Source organism: Thrips palmi, unplaced genomic scaffold (assembly GCF_012932325.1).
Source record: "Thrips palmi isolate BJ-2018 unplaced genomic scaffold, TpBJ-2018v1 HiC_scaffold_11, whole genome shotgun sequence".
NCBI lineage: Eukaryota > Metazoa > Arthropoda > Insecta > Thysanoptera > Thripidae > Thrips > Thrips palmi.
Window position 1 is genome coordinate 4,964,138 of NW_023144622.1, and position 15,785 is coordinate 4,979,922.

General features: G+C 59.0%; 2 protein-coding genes across 2 annotated transcripts; one reads left to right on the forward strand and one right to left on the reverse strand.

The window, feature by feature from the left end:
* Positions 1-3,364: 3,364 nt before the first annotated feature.
* LOC117639268 (allergen Cr-PI-like) lies at positions 3,365-5,982 on the reverse strand. The gene is made up of 3 exons (XM_034374770.1): positions 5,829-5,982; positions 4,141-5,718; positions 3,365-4,056 (listed from the first exon to the last, which is right to left on the reverse strand). Exons 1-3 carry the CDS (start codon positions 5,923-5,925, stop codon positions 3,494-3,496), a joined length of 2,238 nt encoding a protein of 745 aa, XP_034230661.1. The 5' UTR covers positions 5,926-5,982; the 3' UTR covers positions 3,365-3,493.
* A 6,309-nt stretch (positions 5,983-12,291) lies between these two features.
* On the forward strand, positions 12,292-14,940 carry LOC117639267 (allergen Cr-PI-like). The gene is made up of 3 exons (XM_034374769.1): positions 12,292-12,447; positions 12,640-14,217; positions 14,302-14,940. The coding sequence occupies exons 1-3, from the start codon at positions 12,336-12,338 to the stop codon at positions 14,862-14,864; spliced, it is 2,253 nt and encodes a 750-aa protein (XP_034230660.1). The 5' UTR covers positions 12,292-12,335; the 3' UTR covers positions 14,865-14,940.
* Positions 14,941-15,785: the final 845 nt, after the last annotated feature.

A 15,785-nucleotide genomic window follows, 5' to 3' on the forward strand; every position in this document is an offset into this window, starting at 1 on the left:
GCGCCGCGGGCCGTGAGTGAGACGGAGACAGAGCGCGCGCCGTTCGGAACCAACCTGCAGCAGCAACGCAGCCCCGTATCAGAGGCAATAATTTCCCGTCGGCTCCCGAATCGCTCTCTTCACTTCCAAGATGAAGACAGGAACGAGGCACGGACGGCCGAGGCCCCGCCCGGGCCCCGGCGGCCGGCGGACCGTTTCTCTCCCAGTGCCCCCCGTGCCTGCACTGGGCCAGCGCGGACCGCGGGGGCGGCGCGGGGGCGCACAGTGGGCCAGAAGACCGGTGGAGGCAGCCAAAACTCTAGACGCGTTTTGAGCTCAAGAGTCGCCTAGCAGGACTCGAACCGAACGTGTGACCCCACCAATGGATTCCCCGTTCGGAGAGCAATCCATTGGTGGGGTCACACGTTCGGTTCGACCCCTATTTAGCGACTCTGGAGCTCAAAACGCGTCTAGCGTTTTGTGCGCCTCCGCCGGTCTTCTGGCCCACTGTGGGGCGGTGCGGTGCTGTCTCTTTCCCTCCATTGATACCGTATTCCCGGGAGGTCCATGGTGTTTTCACAGATAAGCCACCGATGATTGCTCGCAGCAGGGCCGCGCCAGACCGGCCAGCCCGTCCAGTGTGAGACAAAAGGAAGACGCCCTTTGTGAGCTGCTTTAATAGCTCATCATGGACTTGATGGCTTGCCTCGGCGTCCTCGGCGCCGCCGACCGCGTGGCGGTGCGCCCCCACCGTAAGCCGAAAGCCCGCAAACTGATATCGCGACCGACGATCATCCTCGGCGGCATGAATCAAACTTGAAAACTGCACTCACACACACTCACACACACACGGAAGGATTCCGACCGGAGTTTGATTCGGCTGGAGTTTGATCCGCCGCCACCGCTTGGACCCGGCAGCTTCGGCCGTCAGAACGAGTCTGAGTCGCGAGAGGGCGTCGGTCTGTATCACGCGGCGTTTGCGGAAGAGATTTGCGCATCGCTCTCTCGGCCGCCGGACCGACTGATGCGAATATTATGCCCTTTTCAAACTCGGCGGCGCGCCGCGGACCGAACTTACTGAGCCCTGACTGAACGGCCGAAGGCGAGGGGGGCTGTTGCCTGACTCCGCAAAACAAAAATGGGAGAGAGAGAGAGAGAGAGAGAGAGAGAGAGAGAGAGAGAGAGAGAGAGAGAGAGAGAGAGAGAGAGAGAGAGAGAGAGAGAGAGAGAGAGAGAGAGAGAGAGAGAGAGAGAGAGAGAGAGTTGTTTTTTTGGCGTGGGGAAACTCATCGGCGTGGAGTGTCGGCGAGACGCTCTGCCACTGCCGCGCACTGCGGTGCCATCCTGCCGTGTCCTGCCGCCCTGCCGCCGTCGTCCTGGAGTCCCCGACGGGGTCGTCGGGGCGCTCGGCGTCCCTCACATATTCAGTTGATGGCCGCTGCAGGTGCGCGCCGTGCCGCCTGTCAGGCCGAGGCCGTGGAGGCGATGCAGGGCTGGAGGCTGCTGGAGGCTGCTGGAGGCTGCTGGAGGCTGCTGGAGGCTCGAGGGGGTGCAGCGGTTGGAGCGCCCGGCTGGCTGATGATTCCCCTGCCCGCCCTGGCCGCCCTGCTGCAATGCGACAAGGATTACCTCACCGGTCACGTCCCTGCCGACTGCCGCCGTCGCCGCGTCGCTCCGGACAGGCGGACCAGACGAACCAGGATCTCTGTTTCGACGGTGAAAAAATCCCGACTTCGACACCGGTGCCACACGTCGGTGCCCGGGTTCGCGTCCCGCCCGGGTCTTCATTTTCGAGGGCTTACATTGATTTGCAGAGGGGTCAAGCTGGCCGGCCGGGCGGCGCGTGTGTGCGTGCCTCGTGCGTGCGGGCGGAGGGGCGCCGTCAGGGTCGCCAGCCCTCCCATTGTCACCGCCCTCTCAGGCCCCTTCCGAAACTTCGTCGCTCTGTCTCTCTCGCACTCACGGGGTGCTCCCTACGGGGTGCGAGAGAGACAGAGCGACGGCACGCCGTGCGGAACCCCCATGCTGGGTCCGGAACTGGAGATGAGCCCCAAGTGGCCCGAATTTTCTCGCGTCCCTCTTAAACGACTCGGCCCCCGGAATTTTTCAACACTTGGACGCCTCTACATTCCGGGCAGCGGGGCTGTGCCCGAGTCGAGGCTAGAGCGGCTAGAGCCGTGCCGAGGCCCCCAGCGGCGCGGCACTGTAGGGAAGGGGCGCTAGAGCCCCGGGAAAATAGCAGGAATCTGCAGTCTGCTTGGGCAATATGACGCAACTCGCCATTTTCTTATGAGTTTGGGTTCTTAGCGTGGTGCGACAGCCTGTTTTGATTGATTGATCCGGATTGATCGGCGGCAAAGGTCGTGCTACTCAAAACACAGCTTTGAACCACCAGATAGCCACTGTTTCGGCCAAATGAAATTAACTCCACCCACCAACCGACGACCAAAAAAAAAGCACCAAAAAAAGACGCCCAGTGATGCGCTGGGCACAATTCGTCCTTCGGGACTCGAAGGGACTGCCTACGAAGGGCCTCGTCCTCTCGGAGAGGGAAGGGTGGAGGGCCGAATGAAATGGGACGGACAGCCAAAACAGGGCGTGTGCAAATTTCAACACGTCGGCGGCGGCCCGGGCTGCGTTCGAGAAAATGCCGAAAAAGCTGTTGGCGTTGAGGCGGAGACAGCCGTTCTGGGGCGCAGCGAGTTTCGGGCGGCAAAACGAAACGAAAATCACACCGCGTGAGTGGAAAGTAAAAGCACCCGGGTTCGAATCCCACCGAAGGCGGACCGCAATCCCAACTCTCGTACCCGTCGAAGTTTGCAAGCTATTTTTAACCTGGTTTGTTTCAGTGTGCTCGCAGTTTAACGCCGAGCCAAACTGTCCCTTTCAATTATGAATTTTAAATGAAGCATATCTGCATATATTTTTTTTTCAGAACAACTTGAGTCCGGCCGAGGCGCGGCGGCACGGGCCTGCTTGCTTGTTTTGCGTCCGTTGCATGCTACATGCGAGCGAATGCCCTTCCCCCTCCCCCTCCCCTCCCCCACCCCCTCCCCGAGGACCCTTTTACCCACCTCAAACAGCAGGCTGTCTCGCTTCCGCTTACAACCTGCCCGGCCCCACCGCGACCCCACCCCCTTCCTCGAAACCGCAGCAAGCCTACCAGTTCCGCTGTCAGCACTGCGCAACCCATACTTTTCTTGCAAACAACTTCTCAGAGGCAGCGCTACTCTGCAAGGGTAAAGTTAGCAGTCATTTTCCAAAATTCAAATTTTTGTCGCTCGAGCATGTGGTGGTGTGTTGAACTGAATTCAAATAGCTTGGGTCACGAATGGTCCTCTGGTCTTCGTATCCGTCGGGCGAAAGGAAAAATAGACAAGTCAGATTTCATTGTTCATTAAAATTTATTCAGTCTTTCGTTTCTGAACATTGGCACGCAGTCACTTCTACTTCAGCAGGGATTGCGGTGGACGGACCTGCTGGCGGCCAAGGCTTCGTCTACACGCTGCTTCGCTCACAGGAAGGCGCGGATCTCGTCATTCTCCTGGTAGATGTCCTCGTTGACCAGCTTGTGGCTGGGGGTGTACTTGCGGACGGTCTGGTACTGGCTGTCGAAGCCGTTGACGTTCTTCTTGAAGGCGACGTGGTTGTAGGCGTCGGAGGAGTCCTTGTGGAAGATGACGACGTCCTTGAAGTACATGTTGGGGGTGTAGAAGTGGGCGAAGTTCTCGATCTTGCGGTCGAAGGGGAAGCCCAGGGGACGGTTGTCCAGGGAGGTCCAGAGACCGTTGCAGGAGAAGACGGTGTTGGTGTTGACCTGGCTGTGGCCGTGGAAGTCCTCGCTGGCGTCCACGCCGTAGGGGGTGACCATGACGAACAGGGTGTAGGGCACGCCGGCCTTGTGGCCCATGGGCAGGGCCAGGCGGTCGGGGAAGCCGCAGTGGTGGTCGACGGGGCCGGCGGAGTAAATGTTGCCGGACTCGGCGCTCTTGAGCAGGCTCTTGAAGGAGTCGTAGTCACCGACGGTGGCGGTGAACTCGCGGGAGTGGCGCTCGATCAGGTTCTCGCCGGTCTTGACTGCAATGGGGAGGCAAGAGCGTTAGAAAATGAAAGCAAAGTCATGCAAAATGTGTCGTAAAACAAAAGAAAAAGGACACTCACGGTCGACGGGGAAGCGGTCGAGCTCGACGAAGTACTCGCGCAGGCGGTTGATGTCGGCGGTGTCGTGGCCGTAGTAGACGTCGGAGGCCTGCTTGCCGTAGAAGTTGGTGTAGATGTACTCGGTGCTGGGGCCGAGGAAGACGCGGACGACGGCGTTGGTCTTCTTGTCGCTGGCGACGTTGACCTTGTAGCTGAAGGGCTGGTGGTTGAGGCGCATGGCCTTGGCGACGTAGTTGAACTTGGTCATCTCGTCCAGGGTGGCGAAGTCGACGGCGTTGGTGACGTCAATGTCGAAGAGGTCGAAGTAGGTGATGAGCTTGTCGACGGCAACATCCTTAACCTGGACGCCGCTGAAGTACAGGTCCTCGGTGCGGTAGTAGGGCAGGTTGTCCTTGTACTGCTTGAAGAAGTCCATGATGTAGCTGGTGTAGTAGTAGAAGGCGGGGTCGCGCAGGGCGGTCTCGTAGTGGGCCATGACGCCGGGGGCGACGCCGTGCTCCATGCTGGGGTCCATGATGAGGGCGAACAGGTTGCGGAGCATGGTGGTGTAGGCACCGTAGTAGCGGTTGTTGACGGAGTCCTGGTTACCCTCGACGATGTTGCCGAGCATGTTGATGCCCTTGATGTACTGGGTGATGGGGATCTTGTTGCCGTCCTTGCCGTACACGAAGCCAGAGTCGATGGCCTCCTTGATCCTGTACTCGATGGCCTTGAGGTCGTCGATGGTGTAAGACTTGATGCTGGCCAGGGGCTGGTTGTCGGGACGGCTGGGGAAGTAGGCACCGTTGTGGTACATGAGGTCGGGGTGGTAGCCGTACTCGACGGGGGTCTGCCAGTCAAAGTCGTTCATCTCGGGCAGGTAGTTGGCCATGCGGTGCAGGTTGTAGTGGGCCAGCAGCTGCTGGTGGAAGTAGTAGAAGGCCTCGCCGCGCATCTGGCAGCTGGTGATGCCGTACTTCTCGCAGTTCATCCAGAAGGGCATGTAGAGGTGGGCGTAGGCGTAGTAGGCGTTCAGGCCGGCGTCCTCGGTGAAGTAGCCGACGAGCTGCTCGGGCTGGCTGATCTCGTAGCCACCGGTCCAGTTGGTCATCTTGACGTAGTTGTACACGTTCTGCATCTTGGCGCTGTAGAAGTCGCTCATGTCGGAGGCGTGGAAGTACAGGTGGGGGTACACCTCGTACAGAGGGGGCAGCATCACTCCCTGGCAGTCGTCACGGTGGACGGCGGCCACGGACAGAGCGTACACGAACTGGCCCTCGTTGACGTGGTCGCGAGCCCAGGCAGCGGTCTTGATGAAGGTGTCGAAGTCCTTGGCGAAGTAGAACATGTCGAACAGGGCGACGGCCTCCTTCAGGTGGGAGTCGTTGTACACGTGGAAGATCTCGCCCTGGGGGAGCATACCCTGCTTCCACATGGACACGAAGGTCTTCACCACGTACTGGTTGGCGTAGCGGTCGATGTACTGTTCGGGGTTCCAGGTCTTGCCCAGAGCGACCAGCTCGGGGTACATGTTCTTCTGGGACACATTGCGCAGCAGCTGCAGAATGTACTTCTGCTTCAGAGCCAGATCCTGACCACCTGTAATGGAAACAGCCAAGATTGATTGCAGTGCATTTCGCTTTCCCCGAAACCCTCGTAAAATTAGGGCTGCTTCTGTGAATATGCTAAGAGTGGTCGTCGGCGCTTACCGTGCTGGGTCTGGTGGACGTTGTTGTAGGTGTCTGGGACGTGGAGGGCCGCGGCGCAGGCCGCGATGGCGAGGAGGGCTACGGTCACCTTGTACATGGTGGCTGTGCTTGACCAACTGGTACCGACCGAGTGGCGCCCGGGCCTTTTATACCGACCGAGTACCGGGCCGATGCGTATCAAACTTGTTGGCCGGCAAGGGCGATCATGTGCCGTAACAACTCGCTTTCTTCCTTTTTCTGATATCTTTGTTCAGTGACGAGTACTGTCCTTTTTATTAGCGAAACGCCTTGTGAATTCGTTATTGCGAAGGTTTCGGCAATCCATGTAATCCCCAACGCGCAGTTCATGAGTTAATCGTCGTCGCCGTGACTGCAGTTCGGCACTACTCTTTGCTCTAGTTCGTCGCTGGTTCCAACTGGTTCCTGCCCCCGTCGGGGCGTGGCGGGGCGTGGTGGGGTGGGGCGGGGCCTCGAACACCTTTTACAAAACCATAAAAGCGGCGGTATAAAACTGTTGGCCGGGACGTTAAGGCCCCGAGGCCCGGAGTGCCGGCCCTGCATGGCGCGGGGCTCAACGCAGTCGAACTCACCCCGCCCCAAGTAGTGCTGCAAGTGTAGAGGACGAGGAAAAAGAGAGAAAAAAACGGCACGGACGCATTTCAAACTTCTTTACGCGGGTATAAACCGAAGGCCCGAAGGCCGCGTCCACGGGGTGCTTACTCTCTTTTTTATTTGCCAGTGGGCTGAAAAATTGAAGGGCCTCGTTGTTTGTCGAGCCGAACCTGGACATTCGGCGCGGAGAATGAACCCGCACCTTGGCGTGATGGTCCCCGTCATGACGGCGAGCGCAGACGAAAACACGGCCTTTATTTTGGCGCCTGGAAACCTTGAACGCGTTTTTACGGTCGCTGTTCCAGTTTTTGGACGCCTCGCGGGGAACGCTTCGCGCCGCAGCCTTGGCGCCGGAGCCCTGGCTGCACGCACGCCCGCCCCGCCCCGCCCCGCCCCGCCCCGCCCCGCCCCGCCCCGCCCCGCCCTCCCGGAACGGCGCCGCCACATCCTAAAAGCCGCACCCCTGCCTTTACGGCCGTCAAACACCAGTAATGTAGCACGAAGCCTCGCGCCCTAGCGAGTCCTGGGCAGCCCAAGGGCCGGCCCAGCCAGCCCCGGCCAGCCCTAGCCCTCCAGTAAAGGGCAAGTGGTGCGTACGCACTACACTGTACTGAACCCACGACACTGCGCGTCGCGTCGCATAGCGGCGTCCGCAAGGTCCGATGTCCCTTAATTATGTTTCGTTGGTTAGTGACCCTCCCTCCCCCTCCCCTCCCCGTCACGCCCACGACGACGGCCTGGTGTCCAGGGCCCCGGGGGTCGTACGACGTCCGGCATGCACCCTCTACCCTCCCCTGCGTTTGTCTCCTCTGTTTGGCCAATCGCCTTGCTGTGTGTGTGTGTGTGTGTGTGTGGTCTTGGCAGGGTGTACGTCACTGTGGATGTAGCTTGCAGCTAACGGCGTTCTTGGTCTCGACAACTCGTTCGTCTCGGCGGCGCCTGGTGGGTAGGCACACACGAGGCGCGGCTGTCCGTTGGGTTGCCTGCCTGCTGCCCCCGGGTCTCTCCGATAAGCCGCCCTGTGCTCTGCGACCCACACCGATCGGCCGAGCCGTCGCCGCTTTCGTCGCTGTGTCTCTCTCGGTCTCGCCGGAATGCTGGTTGACCCGCGAGCACCGCGAGCACCGCGAGGGCTATCGTGCTGAACCGCGGGTGGCGCGCGGCGCGCTATCAGGCCACCTTGACGTAGTCAAACACGCGAGCGGCGGCATTTTGACTCGCCGCGGCCCGCGGGTCCACTCGCAATACCTCCTGACCGCCGCACAGTGGGCCAGAAGACCGATGGAGGCGGACGAAACTCTAGACGCGTTTGAGCTCCAGCGTCGCTAAATTGGACTCGATTCGAACGTGTGATCCCACCAATGGATTGCTCTCCGAACGAGGAATCCATTGGTGGGGTCACACGTTCGGTTCGAGTCCTGTTTAGCGACTCTGGAGCTCAAAACGCGTCTCGAATTTTGACCACCTCCACCGGTCTTCTGGCCCGGCGTGCTTCTAAAACGGACCAAAACAAAACAGGCAAAAAGTTCCGGTGTGCGCGCACCGCGGGGGAGGGGGGGGGAGCAAGATGGCGGTGGGCCTGGTGGGCCCGGCGGGCTCGGCCCTGCCTAGTCTCACGGGGGCGATAAGACTGCGTCGGGCAGAGTTGTCTGGAGGGGAAAGGAAACACCGAGACAGGTGAAGCCGCATGCAAAAAGGGCCCCAAAAAAATGAACCGGTTCAAACACAATTTTTTCTCAATTTTCGGTTTTCAGTTTTCTCAATTTTCATCTAGGATAGAGTAGTTTTTTTTTTCAAAGTTGTAATTTTTTGTTTAATTTTTATTGCTCTTGATTTTGACGCTATGCCAAAGTCCCTGGAATTGCCGACTTTCCATACCAAACGCTATTTTCTGCATAGCGGTCATCGACCAGCACTGCGGCGACCGTAATGAATTGCCCGCCGCGTTCCTGGAAACATTTAACAAATTCCAGGCCAGCTTTCCTGGAAGGCTGATTATTCCGTCGTGTGTTCCTCCCTCTCGCTCCCTCATTGTGTTTCGGCTGAGGTCATCAAGGAGAGAGCGGACGGCCCTCGTCGGGCATTCCGGTCAGCTCGGCCACGGCTAGGCCGGCCTGCTCCATTCCGAGAGTCGTTTTCGTCGCTCTGTCTCTCTCGCACCCATGCGGGGCGCCCCGTGAGTGCGAGAGAGGCAGAGCGACGAAAACGACTCTCGGAATCAGTCTGCAGGGCCCGGCAGGCGCCACAACAAGAAAACGAAGCCAGCCGCAGGGCGCAGGCGGACCTCCTTCCACACAAAGTTTTACGTCGGTAAGCGCGCCGCACCCCGATGGGAGAATCGGCTATCCAGCGGTGATTACCTCGTGGCCGTGCGCGTAAGGGCGCAGACCTCCGACCGTCGAGTCGTGGGTTCGAATCCCAGCGACTGCCGTTTTTTCTTCGTCTCAAACATCTCCAAAAGCGCTCATTATGACCGTAAAAGGTTCGAAAAGGCGTCCTTTCTTTTCCTCTTGCTGACTGCCGCCTTTTTGCAGCATCGTTATGGCGGCGTCGAAAGGGCAAAAATGTAGACAAAGAGGGTTGAGACGTCACACGGCGACGACACAAGACTGCCTTCGGTTCGGGCCGAGGGATGCGCGCGGGGGGTCGGGGGAGGGGGGGGGGGGAGGGGCGGAACCGCGCGTGACCTGAAAGCTGAGCATCACTGCCATGTCGTGCAGCGCAGTAAGCTATCCTGGCGGGGCTGGCGGGGCTGGCAGGCGGGGCGCGCCGAGGACACGCAGTACGTGTCTTTGAACGCGGGGCGCGGCTGGCGCGGCCGGATCCTCGGATCCTCAAACCGAGCCGGCATTAAACATGGAGGGCCAATCAACACGCTCGAGGCGAGGCGCCCCACCCGATTCGCCCAAAAAATGGCGCCTCCGCCGCTCTGTCTCGCTCGCGCCCTTCCGGGACGCCCCGCGAGTGCGAGAGAGAGACGCACTGCCCTGCTTTGACTGGATCGCTTCGCTCGTCCGCGGCGCGCTACGTACTTCTTGTCCGCGAAACGGAGAAGAAAGGAGGGGGGGGGAAGAAGCAGCCTAACCTAACCAGGCTGTCCGTCCGCCGCACTGCGCGGCACTGCGCGTGCATTTGGCCCCCCTTCCATACGGAAAACACGGAAAAGCGTTTACAAGAGTGGCAGCAGGAACGCCGCACAGTGGCAGGCCAGGGTGGGGCGGGGCGGGGCGGGGCGGGGCGGGGCCCTGCGGGGGGTCAGGGCCACGGACCGACTGAGGCGTAGCGGACGGGCCGTGGCGGGCCGCAAGCCAAAAAAAGGGAAGGAAAATCGTGGAAACGTAGCCCTCGCTCTCTCTCTCTCTCTCTCTCTCTCTCTCTCTCTCTCTCTCTCTCTCTCTCTCTCTCTCTCCTCTCTCTCTCTCTCTCTCTCTCTCTCTCTCTCTCTCTCTCTCTCTCTCTCTCTCTCTCTCTCTCTCTCTCAGTCACTCACTCACTCACTCAAATTGCGAAAAAAATATGGCCGCCTCGGTGGTATTTGAACCCCGGACCGCGCGATGACAGCCCCAACCCATCGCACCTAATTGTCGCGCTGAGCGTGCGCGTGCAGTTGGAGGCTGAGCCGCGCCGCTGTCTCTTTGAAATGAATCGCCGGGCGATTTATCGGGTTATGAAAGTGGCTGCCTCTCCCGCCTCGCGCACCGCGGACTCTAAATCATGGCCGGATTAGCGCGGAGGCAGCCCAGTCAGACTGATTCCGGGAGTCGCTTTCGCCGCTCCGTCTCCCTCGCACCACTCTGCAGGTGCGAGAGAGACAGAGCGACGCGAGCGACTCCCGGAATCAGTCTGCTGGTCCGGCTAAGTGGCCTCGGGTTTGATTATGTCGCGAGGCACTCCGCGAGGCACTTCCCGGATGGCTCATCGCTCGCTCCATCGAGCTGGGGCGTCAGCACAACGGTGCAAGCAGGAGGTCTTGAACAACCAAGATAATGCACTTGCAGCGGGTTCGATACCCGACTCAGTAATTTTTTTTTTCTCCCGAAAAATCTTTCCCTTTCTTTGTTCAACACATTTCACTAACGCGAGCAGCGCCGCTGGTGCAGCACTGTAAAACAAAAGAAACCGAAGCAAATTAAATGCGCCAGCGAAATGATTCACTCGGCGTTCCGCCTGCAATTAGTTGCGACTTAGGACCGCGTCTTGCGGCCCTGCAGGCTGGCTGCCTACAGGCTGCCGCGGTGCAGCGAGGGCTCCGTCCTCCTCTCCTCCAAGCTCGCCGGGCCGGAGGTCGGCAGGCAGCCAGCAGCAGACTGATTCCGAGAGTCGTCGCACTGTCTCTGTCGCACCTCTGGGGGACGCCCCATGAGTGCGAGGGAGACAGAGCGACGAAAACGACTCTGAGTCTGCAGGCCCTGCAGGCCGCATCCCGCAGCACTCAATGTGATTGCGCGGCCGCCCACCTCCCGCCTATTCTTTCCCCGGCTAATTTCAACAAATTAATTTAATAAATCACGCCCGCGGGCCGATTCCGAGCAGCCGCGCTGTCTCTCTCGCACCCCCGCGGGGCGCCACGTGAGTGCGAGAGAGACAGCGCGCAAGTTGAGAGGCATCCGCCTGCGGGCGAAGCAGGCGAGGCGCGCGCCGATGAAGCTCCGCAAGACTTCCCTCTGCAGCCGCGGCGTGTCGACGCTCTGTCTCTGTCGCACACGGACGGGACGCCGCGGGAGTGCGAGAGAGACAGACAACGAGTCTGCAGGCACACCGCAACCGCAGCGCGTGCAAAGGCTGGGCTGGGATGCTGCAGCGAGCCAATATTTCGCCCGTCGGTTTTAAGACGCGTCCCTCGGCCGCTCGCGGTCTGATGGGCAGGCTGTGGTTGCCGGATGCCTCCCCGGGGAACTTTCTCTTTTTCCGGAACTTCATTTTCCGACTAGCGCCACCTATGACCACACCTCCCGCGTTTTGAGCTCCAGAGTCGCTGAACAGGACTCGAACGGAGCGCGTGACGCCACCAATGGACTGCTCTCCGAACGAGGAATCCATTGGTGGGGTCACACGGTCGGTTCGAGTCCCATTTAGCGACTCTGGAGCTCAAAACGCGTCCGGGATTTCGACCGCCTCCACCGGTCTTCTGGCCCACTGCGTTGCCGGGGCGCTACAGGCACTGCAAGGCCTTCGCCCAGATTGACGCTATCGAATGTGGCCTATCTCCGCGCTCGTTCGCTCGGACCGGGGGCGCGGCTCAGAGGGCTCGCCGCGACCTGCCACGCCCTCCAGATCACCCGTTTTGTCCCAAATACTGCTCGGCGATAAAAAAAAAATAAAAAAACAGTGAAAAAAGGGGGAACCGCGGGGTGTTGAACCCACGTAATAACATGGTGTGGCAACAAGCCGACCCGCTGACCTTTCGGCAAATGGGACTAATTATCAGTTGGTTTGGGAGGTGCGAGTTCTGACCCGCCAGATGGCGAAATTGAGAAAAGAGGTTTGGAAATCAAATTGTTTCTTGTTGAACCACTTTATAAAAATTTGAACAACGCATTTTAAATTCAAATATGTATGCTTGCTTCTACAACCTAGTTTCGAATCCATTTTTCGAAACTGACACAGTAAGTGGCCAGGCCATAAGGGGACATTTCTGTATGTCACAAAATCACCAAGAGATCTTTTAAATAAAAAATACGACAAAAAACTGAAGAAACCGCGATACTTTGGCGCCGCGGTCGGCGATACCGTCGTTGCCGGGCAGGGCCGAACCGTACATGCTATAACGAGGCTCAAAAGAAAGCAAAACCGAAGTGATAGCGAGGGTGCCAGAAAGGGCGAGGGCTGGCCGGCAGGGGTATAAAACCATCCGGCAGGCACTCGGTCGGTACCAGTTAGGTCACAACGTTGGCAATGTACAAGGCAACGATCGCTCTGTTGGCGGCTCTGGCTGTGGCTTCGGCCCTCCAGTTCCCCACCGCCCACAACACCCACCCCACCAACAACTACCAGACCTCAAACGTCGGTAAGTAGATCTATCTTCCTATAAGTAGTTAACTGGAAAAATTCAGTAAAAGCAGGTAATTTAAGCAAAACTAACTTGAGAAAATTTTGGACTATATTAAAAATAATTGGTCAGTTGATACAAAAACTTTTACCTGACTTATGTGACGGAATGCTAGAGCCTATATGAACGGAAAATGTATCTTCATTGCAGGAGGTCAGGATCTGGCTCTGAAGCAGAAGTACATTCTGCAGCTGCTGCGCAATGTGTCCCAGAAGAACATGTACCCCGAGCTGGTCGCTCTGGGCAAGACCTGGAACCCCGAACAGTACATCGACCGCTACGCCAACCAGTACGTGGTGAAGACCTTCGTGTCCATGTGGAAGCAGGGTATGCTCCCCCAGGGCGAGATCTTCCACGTGTACAACGACTCCCACCTGAAGGAGGCCGTCGCCCTGTTCGACATGTTCTACTTCGCCAAGGACTTCGACACCTTCATCAAGACCGCTGCCTGGGCTCGCGACCACGTCAACGAGGGCCAGTTCGTGTACGCTCTGTCCGTGGCCGCCGTCCACCGTGACGACTGCCAGGGAGTGATGCTGCCCCCTCTGTACGAGGTGTACCCCCACCTGTACTTCCACGCCTCCGACATGAGCGACTTCTACAGCGCCAAGATGCAGAACGTGTACAACTACGTCAAGATGACCAACTGGACCGGTGGCTACGAGATCAGCCAGCCCGAGCAGCTCGTCGGCTACTTCACCGAGGACGCCGGCCTGAACGCCTACTACGCCTACGCCCACCTCTACATGCCCTTCTGGATGAACTGCGAGAAGTACGGCATCACCAGCTGCCAGATGCGCGGCGAGGCCTTCTACTACTTCCACCAGCAGCTGCTGGCCCACTACAACCTGCACCGCATGGCCAACTACCTGCCCGAGATGAACGACTTTGACTGGCAGACCCCCGTCGAGTACGGCTACCACCCCGACCTCATGTACCACAACGGTGCCTACTTCCCCAGCCGTCCCGACAACCAGCCCCTGGCCAGCATCAAGTCTTACACCATCGACGACCTCAAGGCCATCGAGTACAGGATCAAGGAGGCCATCGACTCTGGCTTCGTGTACGGCAAGGACGGCAACAAGATCCCCATCACCCAGTACATCAAGGGCATCAACATGCTCGGCAACATCGTCGAGGGTAACCAGGACTCCGTCAACAACCGCTACTACGGTGCCTACACCACCATGCTCCGCAACCTGTTCGCCCTCATCATGGACCCCAGCATGGAGCACGGCGTCGCCCCCGGCGTCATGGCCCACTACGAGACCGCCCTGCGCGACCCCGCCTTCTACTACTACACCAGCTACATCATGGACTTCTTCAAGCAGTACAAGGACAACCTGCCCTACTACCGCACCGAGGACCTGTACTTCAGCGGCGTCCAGGTTAAGGATGTTGCCGTCGACAAGCTCATCACCTACTTCGACCTCTTCGACATTGACGTCACCAACGCCGTCGACTTCGCCACCCTGGACGAGATGACCAAGTTCAACTACGTCGCCAAGGCCATGCGCCTCAACCACCAGCCCTTCAGCTACAAGGTCAACGTCGCCAGCGACAAGAAGACCAACGCCGTCGTCCGCGTCTTCCTCGGCCCCAGCACCGAGTACATCTACACCAACTTCTACGGCAAGCAGGCCTCCGACGTCTACTACGGCCACGACACCGCCGACATCAACCGCCTGCGCGAGTACTTCGTCGAGCTCGACCGCTTCCCCGTCGACCGTGAGTGCTCTTTTTCTTTTGTTTTACGACACATTTTGCATGACTTTGCTTTCATTTTCTAACGCTCTTGCCTCCCCATTGCAGTCAAGACCGGCGAGAACCTGATCGAGCGCCACTCCCGCGAGTTCACCGCCACCGTCGGTGACTACGACTCCTTCAAGAGCCTGCTCAAGAGCGCCGAGTCCGGCAACATTTACTCCGCCGGCCCCGTCGACCACCACTGCGGCTTCCCCGACCGCCTGGCCCTGCCCATGGGCCACAAGGCCGGCGTGCCCTACACCCTGTTCGTCATGGTCACCCCCTACGGCGTGGACGCCAGCGAGGACTTCCACGGCCACAGCCAGGTCAACACCAACACCGTCTTCTCCTGCAACGGTCTCTGGACCTCCCTGGACAACCGTCCCCTGGGCTTCCCCTTCGACCGCAAGATCGAGAACTTCGCCCACTTCTACACCCCCAACATGTACTTCAAGGACGTCGTCATCTTCCACAAGGACTCCTCCGACGCCTACAGCCACGTCGCCTTCAAGAAGAACGTCAACGGTTTCGACAGCCAGTACCAGACCGTCCGCAAGTACACCCCCAGCCACAAGCTGGTCAACGAGGACATCTACCAGGAGGACTCCCAGATCCACAGCTTCTTCTAAGTAGCCAGCTATTTATTAGTACCTGTTGTACAGGAACCCTGATGTGAAATACAACAACACTCCTTCACACAGCGAATTCTTCCTCTTTTCTTGTCACCCTCTGGTCAAATCATTTTGTCAGCCAGTGGCAGCGGGTTGAGCCGCAATTTTTGATCGGCTGAAATTAATGTTGGTGGAGTGACGGTGGCGAAACTCGGTTGTCCCGCCAGGATTGACGACTAGATAGGGGCGGGCTGGGCCTGGGGAGGGGGGGGGAGTGTGTTTGCGGGAGGGGAGGGGGTGGCGCCGGCTAGTCGGGACGGCCGCCTGGCGCCACCCGTACGGTTGCTTATTTCATCCCCCTCCCTCCCTCCCTTTGACACTCCCTCTCTCTCTCGCTCTACTCAGCGCGTCTTCGTAAAATTTGTCGCCCACTAATTGATCTGCCGCAGAAAACGGTTGCCGGGCGACGCGCGCTGAAATACGGGTTGGTGGGTGGGGTGAGGGTGGGGGCTGCCACTTGAATTGGTATCTGGGTTGCAGAGGAAGGGGGTGCAGGGTTAACCTGAAAAATGCCTCCAGCATGTTTTTGGTCTTTTGGGAGAGAAATGTAGAGTCTGGCATCTGGGTCACCTGCACCGTGAGGTGAGCGAGACTGAGAGCGAGCAAGACGGCGTGCAAGGCGGTGGCCATATTGAGGGCAGTTTGAAGGCTTTGGCTTGCGACTCCGCACCCCGCCCTACGGGTACACTGGCACTGGCCGCGCAGCCGCACAGTGGCCCCCGGGCTGTTGCGGAGGGCCCGGAGGGCTTGCACGATCCACACGGACTCTGTTATAAATCGCGTGTAATTTTGTTGGGATTACGGCGGGGGGCAATAACTTTGCAACCTCCTTGATTGAGATGTTGATGGTGGCGGGGCGTGCAGGGCGCGCAGGGCGCG

Bases quoted from the DNA above. Each gene is read 5' to 3' on its own strand.
- LOC117639268 (XM_034374770.1), bottom strand. From the start codon at position 5,925: ATGTACAAGGTGACCGTAGCCCTCCTCGCCATCGCGGCCTGCGCCGCG. The intron at 5,719-5,828 runs GTAAGCGCCGAC...TTTCCATTACAG, and splicing joins CGTCCACCAGACCCAGCACG to GTGGTCAGGATCTGGCTCTG. The intron at 4,057-4,140 runs GTGAGTGTCCTT...TCCCCATTGCAG, and splicing joins CGACCGCTTCCCCGTCGACC to TCAAGACCGGCGAGAACCTG.
- LOC117639267 (XM_034374769.1), top strand. From the start codon at position 12,336: ATGTACAAGGCAACGATCGCTCTGTTGGCGGCTCTGGCTGTGGCTTCG. The intron at 12,448-12,639 runs GTAAGTAGATCT...TCTTCATTGCAG, and splicing joins CTACCAGACCTCAAACGTCG to GAGGTCAGGATCTGGCTCTG. The intron at 14,218-14,301 runs GTGAGTGCTCTT...TCCCCATTGCAG, and splicing joins CGACCGCTTCCCCGTCGACC to TCAAGACCGGCGAGAACCTG.